Source organism: Nilaparvata lugens, unplaced genomic scaffold (genome assembly GCF_014356525.2).
Source record: "Nilaparvata lugens isolate BPH unplaced genomic scaffold, ASM1435652v1 scaffold5770, whole genome shotgun sequence".
In the NCBI taxonomy this organism is placed as follows: Eukaryota; Metazoa; Arthropoda; class Insecta; order Hemiptera; family Delphacidae; genus Nilaparvata; species Nilaparvata lugens.
In genome coordinates, this window is record NW_024091555.1 from 1 (window position 1) to 7,500 (window position 7,500).

Consider the following 7,500-nt stretch of genomic DNA (forward strand, 5'->3'; position numbering starts at 1 on the left):
TAAGATACCGCAGGCTATTTCACAGTTATCGATTCTGTATTGAGTTTTCTGGTTATTCGACCTTTTCTCATTTAATTACGTGGTGTCCATCCAGAGATCTATAATGATTATATAAAGATATAAAAACCCATAAGGACGTGGAATAGGTCCGGGCTCTAATATGTTTTGAACGAGAAATTATCACAAACATTTTTGTACGAGATGAGCATTCCATAGACTTTCCACATACATCATAAAATAAAAATATAGAGAAAATACCTATTAGTTTCTGTATGCTTTGACATACTATCACTGTTTTAAGCGAACTAACTCTCAATAATACTCTTGGTCTTGATACTATTACGAAAAATTGGAATAAGAACAAGAAAACTGATTTTTGCAAAAGTTACTGGAGAATAGAGAACTTGGGTATTTGAATTTGTGAAGATGGTATAGTGGTAGTTATCCATACTCAATAAGAAGACTGGATATTGTCATTCATTGGAAGATTTCGAATAAATCATTCCGATTAAATAAATCTAATTTAAAAGAAGATTAAATACAGATTCATTAAAAACTGAAATAGCGGTTTCAGTTGTTACACAATTATCACTAATTAAATAAAAACACATGTGTTGTCAAATTCTGCACAGTTTTATTTGGTACACATTTTCAAGTCAATGCAGTCAACTTGAAAATGTGACGTGTTTGGTCACGAAACCATGGTCGTGTACCAAATAAAACTGTGTAGAATTTGACAACATATGTGTGTTTTTATTTAATTATGAAACGGTTCTACAATTTTGACAATGACTCAGTCGAATTCTTACAATTATCACTATCTGGTGAACTGAGACTGAAGTGAAGATCCGAAGTATTCATAATAACGGCCAAGCACTCCTATTGGCTGAAGCCGTGACCTATCAAGGTGAACGTCCACCATTGGTCAAAACGAGCTCCTCCCCAATAAGCGATTCATACAAACGTAACAGAATTGTGATTAAAACATTCAACACAGCTATGATAGATCATTTGATAGTTACATGCTACTAGAAAAAAAAATATATGCAATCAAAAGAAAAATGTACAGAAACATGTCAAAACAATGGAATGAGAAAATACTGTAACAGGCTACTGAGAAATTCATGATAAAACTAATTTGTGGTTTTATATTAATTAAAATTAATCTAGTCGTTTGAACTATCCTTATTTGTTACTCTAGTTATCCCTAAAGCCTCTAAAATATTCAGAAGAGTGCCATTGTTATTAAAATTCAGAAAATCAACATTCTCCTCGACCTTGTACTTGTGATCGTTTGTTATCAACTGTTCGGCAAAGTTACAATTCCCATTATAAAATTCATTTCATAGGTTATTTGACACTACATTTGAAAATCACCATATTTGAATTTATACACTCCACTCTTAACTCATACATCAGTTTTGTCCTTACTACAGCTAAGGAATAGAGTATTCAGAATCGGTCAAGTCCTGAAAGCAACATGAAAAACATTCTTTTCCAATCCTCTACCCATCTGATCAGATACAAAGCATGGAAATAGAACTGTTATCCTAATCTTTCCCTACTGTTTTCCTGTTCGTCCCTACAAAGTTCGATATGAAGTAACTGAAAGTTGTTAGTTGAAAGTTGTTCATCCTATCCACAGTGATCTCTTCATATTTATCGGTACAGCTATTTGTTCAATTGAGATAAGTGTGTTAAAGAGATAATATTACTCTTCAACAGAAGCACCATGACTCATAGGTATTGTTGAAGCACTATAAATCATACTATTTAGAAAGCAGCAGGTCTGTGATAGTGAATGGCAAGAATGATAACATCAGTGTCATATGGTTTCCTAAAAAGGTAAAATTAGTTTGAAAACTTTACTATGATCTATTTTTTAATCTGGGATATCCAATACACAATCATGTTCTACCTCTACAGTGAGCTATACCCGGGCATGCAATTATTTTGATGGGAGTGAGTATTGCCCAAGTATCTACCCTCCCAAAAGCGAATTGGGTCATCTACAAACCAGTTAATCTTGGAAAAGACTGGAAACACATTTATGGAAACACCATAAATGTGATTTATGGATGAATAGTACAGCTAGGAAAATTAAAAGGTGACCTCATCGCCAACCCTTTTTTGTACAACAAAACCTATCATTCAATTTGAAATAATTGAGGTTTATATATATATATATATATTATATATAATTATATTATATATATATATATATATATATATATTATTTTAGAGTGTTGACTCAACAAGAGGTCGCTCTGCCAAAAGAAGTAGAAGGCGAATATAAATTTTATCTATTACATCATATTACTTGATGATTTATTATTTGATAAAAAAGTGAATTCAAAATAATTCGGCTTTTGTTGTGGAGAGTCCCTTGCTGACAGGTCGCACCTCGCCTGAATATCCTATACTATTAAACGAGCAATTTCTGTTTATATGTTTCGATTTTTGGATGTTTAGTTGTTTGGATGTTTAGATGTTTGTATTTCACCGAATCTCGAAAACGGCTCTAACGATTCTCACGAAATTCAGAACATAGTAGGTTTACAATATAAAAAATCGTTTGCACTAGGTCTGATCCCTGGGAAAACTCACTGAAGGACATTAAAAGGATAATTATCAACTATCCTTGGAAAAACACCAGATAATAACTATTTCGTCGTCTATTGATGATGGAAGTGAGTGAGCGAGTTCATGTGTTGGACCACGTTATGTAGATGAAATCGGTAGGGGTCATAAAATGTATGCGCAGTGGCCAGCCATTACGTCATCGCCACCAACCAAGGTTTTCAACACCTATTGGCAATTTATGAAACGTATTTGTTAAAAACAGATGATTGGATATAAAATGACGTCAGCTCCACCGGAGATTTAGGACAAACATGAGCGTGACACCTACCGTCTTCTTCTATATACCGTGTGTGGGACTGTGTCAAAATTATGACTCAGCTACTGTTGGTTGAACTTTTGTAATCATTTAATCAGGTACTTAGTGCCGGTTGCAAAATAGTCGGGTTATTTTCAATCCTGATCAATTCCAGTAGATCAATCTTCTTGAAATGGTCTTCTCTGATTTGGTTCACGTTAAATATTAATCAGGATTAAAATTTAACCGGCTTTTGTGCAACCGGGCCTATGTGAGGGAAATTTTTTCATTCCTCTAGGAATTAATCTCAATTTACTGTGATCAGATTATTTGAACTATGAATGTTATTATAATTTCTTCTTTCGTAATAGATTTTTTATGCTTTTGTACTCCAGAGCAAAACTCGGTCCCCGATATTATCATTTAAGCCGTTAATGGTTCTTCATCATACTTCAGCCGGGACTGCCAATTGACGTGCCCATCTGATAACACGGGAGTGACCTGATCAAAAATGTTCGGTAATGAACGGGTTTGAATCCGGGTACTCTAGGCTGCTACGGAAGCAGTTTATCCACTGGACCACGGATCACTCCATTTGATATAAATAGATTATATCACTTTATGAAACTAGATGATATTATTTGATGAAATTGGATTATATTATTATTTTATAGAATGAGATGATATTATTATTCCTTGAAATTAGATTATGTCTTTTTATAAAATTTGATAATATTATTTAGGTTTGTAGGAGGTGAGCTGAATGCCTGCTACAACGCGGTGGACCGTCATGTGGAGAGAGGGAGAGGTGACAGGTGGCCCTCATACATGACAGCCCTGTCACGCAACAAGTGCGCAAAATGACATACTCACAGCTTCAACATCAGGTAACCAATCCAACAATCAATAAAGTATCAGTCTAAAGTATAGATATTATTAACCAAAGGATCGTTATTCAGAGGGCTGCAATGTCGTAAAAAATGTAGCCATGGTGAAACAGTATTGAAATATTTTTTTATAGTTATTTGTATATCTAGAATGAAAAGTACGACTTTTTCTCCTGCGGGAAAAAGTTTGAAGCCTGAGGCGAAGCCGAGGGCAACAATTTTCCTGATGGGAGAAGAAATAGTATTTGTATATCTAGAGTGAAAAGTGCTGTTTTTTCTCCTGAGGGAAAAGTTTGAAGCCGAGGCGAAGCCGAGGGCAACAATTTTCCTGAGGGAGAAAAACCTTTTTCACTCGTGATATACACACATTTTTCCTCCACCTACATTTTTATAAAAACTGCAAATAAAATAATTTTTAAAAACGTATGTGACCAAACAATGTGTTACAACATAATCTAAAAATTAAACAGGAACAGCTGGCTTGTAATCACAGTTCTCCTTCGACAGCACTATTAATTGTCGGCTTAAGTTGTAACAACAATGACAGCCACAACTACAGCTATGATGAAGTTCCCGTTTCAAATTTGATTAGTTAATAAGTAATAATCGTTGGCTGGTATTTTGAATAACATGGATTAAAAGAAAAAAAATATAATTTTTTTCTAGTATATTGAAATGAAGTTTGTAATAATAATTTCAGCATACAAACATAAATTTATATATCGATCAAATGTCTGTTTGAGGTATTGAATTTAGTTGTTTTTGGAATGACTACTCTATTGCTCCCTCATCTGAGCTTAGACCTTCTGACCTATTCCAAATGTACGTTTTTAAAATAGAGATGCTTCCATGTTATTAAATGGAGTCACTTTTACTCCTAGGGAGTTTTTCTGTTTTTAGTACCGAGAGCGAAAAAGTGACACTTTAGTATCATTTTTCAGGGAGTAAAGTGAGTACTTTTAACAGTAGGTGGAGGAAAAAGTATTTTTTGCTCGTGATGTACACAACATTTTTTCTTCATCTAAATTTTTTATAGAAACTGCAAATCAAATCATTATAATAACTTACGTTATTGGTGACAATGTTTCCTAACAACATAACCTAAAATCTGAAACCTAAAAACCGGTCGTCTGATTGGCACTGCCGATTGCGCTATCTATCGGCAAAAGTTGTAACAATTATCAGCTGGGCGGCTATCAAAAATGGCTGACTCCAGATCACGCGTTTCAGATTTGAATTGCAAATGAGAAATATTTGTTGACTGGTATTTTTAATAGAATAAAATATTCTAAAATTTGTACACATTTTTATCGTCTACTAATATTATTATAATATTATACAAACATAATATTTCATGAGTTGATAAACATTTTTGTTGTGGTATTGAATTCTGTTGACTCAATGACAGACACCTCTATTATGCTTCCTCATCTGAGCTTAGACCTTCTAACACATTCCAAATGTAAGTTTTCAAAATAGAGATGCTTCCTATGCTATTTAAATGGAGTCACTTTTACTCCCTAGGGAGTTTTTCCGTTGTTTTCTCTACCGAGAGCGAAAAAGTGACACTCTAGTATTATGTTTCAGGGAGTAAAGTAAGTACTTTGGACAGTAGGTGGAGGAAAACTTTTTTTTGCTCAAGGTGAGCTCTACTTTACTTTACTTCACTTTTCTTGTTCGTCACAACGATCTCGCAGTATATGACACGTCAAAGTTTAATCTAATATCTATCACCTCTCATATTTTAACACAACAGATCCCAAAAATCATAACATACATCAATCAAACATTATTCAACAAGGAAGTCTGCTAACCTGTACGGACACAATACAATAAGGAATTCCCTGAGTGTTTTTTGAACTCCTTCAGCCATCAATTTCTCTTATGTGATATGGGATTGAATTAAATATCTAGGCTTGTGCGTGAGTGATGAGGCGGATGATAATGAGAGATGGATGGACCTGAAGTATTTGGTGAGTTCCGAACCACCGGGAAGCGATTTTACAAATCATGATACATATTCAGAGGAGTTGGCTGAAGCGGTCACCCTTCCAACGGGAGTACCTTGCGCATGATTCTTGATAAGCGATAGCTTATCAGCGCGACCACCCAGTCAAACCCCTTCACATTCAGTAGGTTTGTAGGTTCAAGCTGGATTCCCACATTACTAGTAGTTCTGTGAACAGTAGACCTCACGCAGTATTCTCATCCACAAGTACCTGATTGAAACTATAGACCTTATGGGAATACAGCAATAGACTGGCTTCTCCACACATCTGTGTAATCACTTCAGCTGATTTATGATGAATAACTCTATAGTCTGATTTTTACTCCAATATTGGCGTATGAAGGAGGCTCCTTTTTTCTTTTTTATCATCCTTGAAATGCAAAATTTCCAAAAACCTTGTATATACGTCGACGCGCAATTAAAAAAGGAACATACCTGTCAAATTTCATGAAAATCTATTACCGCGTTTCGCCGTAAATGCGCAACATATAAACATTTAAACATTCAAACATTTAAACATTAAGAGAAATGCCAAACTTCGCTCGGTCAATTAGTGTTTATTCCAATGATTTCTTATGAGACAATTCATACTCACTCGACTTGGCTGAGTGTGAGGTCTGTAGAAATAGAAGGGCGATTGAGCTGCGTATGATAGAACTTATGAGAATGATAGTTATACAGTATTGGACACGTTTATTAATATTATCCTGATGTGTGGGAATCGATCTTATTTCGTGAAAAAAACCTTATATTCTATGATTCTGTAAAATAACAAGAATAAACTTCTCCAAGAACGACGTTATTTATTCAGATGGTTCAATGTTTCAAATCTAGCCCAGCGAAATATTTGGAAAAAGAAGTAGGTTCATTCATACAGGATCAAAATCTATTTTGATAGTGTTAGTAACAAGTAACTGTTGTAAAGAGTGAACTGTTGAGATATTGTTGAGTAGAGTAAATTAATAGAGCAACGTTCAATACCTAGTTTGATAGATGTCCTTTTCCTTGACTTGAAAAGTTAATTATGTAAAAATATATTGGTTCATGAAAAATTGAAAATGGAGTAATGCAGAATCTTTTCTTCAATACTAAGTGAATACAAGCTTTCAAACGAAACTTATTAGTGACAATCAAGACAAATAAACTACATGATACAAAATGAACTACATGATAGATAAACTACATATACAAATAAACTACATGAATAAACTACTAACTGTAATTTTGCTTTTTTTATAAATTGAGTCAAATTTTATAATGAAAACTAGCGAATTCTTGTTTTGAAACTAGCAAATCTTTGCTTCCCTAGTGTATTCAAGAAAAAAGGTTTGCGCTGGTACACAGGGTATATGAATGGTCTAGGATGATATTGCTATGACTGAAGATTTGAAGATCTCCATAGAGCCAGCTCGATAACAAATAACCTAGATCCTCGATCACAATAAACTTCACTGCTCCAACAATGTGAAAACTATCATCAATTACTACTCCTATACATTATTATTTCAAGTAAAGAATATGTAATATTAATTATTGTCAAACCAAATTAATCAGTATAATCTTCCCATTTGGATTATAAAATATTGACAAAATACAGATTTATTAAATACAGTCCAATAAAATGAAGAATAATCATAAAATAGTAAATCGAACTCTACTCACCAATCTACCGTCCTTGAAGTTGATGTTCTACTTCGCAGAATATCAATCAATCATTTATTTTCAAA

The 7,500-nt window shown here is 33.9% G+C and overlaps 1 protein-coding gene across 1 annotated transcript in view; it reads left to right on the forward strand.

Annotated features, from left to right (window-relative positions):
- Window positions 1–3,621: 3,621 nt before the first annotated feature.
- LOC111052057 (acyl-CoA synthetase short-chain family member 3, mitochondrial-like) overlaps window positions 3,622–7,500 on the forward strand; it is a gene marked incomplete at its 5' end in the record, with an annotated part of 13,599 nt that continues 9,720 nt past the window's right edge. The window contains 2 exon segments of the mRNA XM_039444916.1: window positions 3,622–3,686; window positions 3,689–3,765. Of these exon segments, the coding sequence (XP_039300850.1) occupies window positions 3,622–3,686; window positions 3,689–3,765 (142 nt within the window).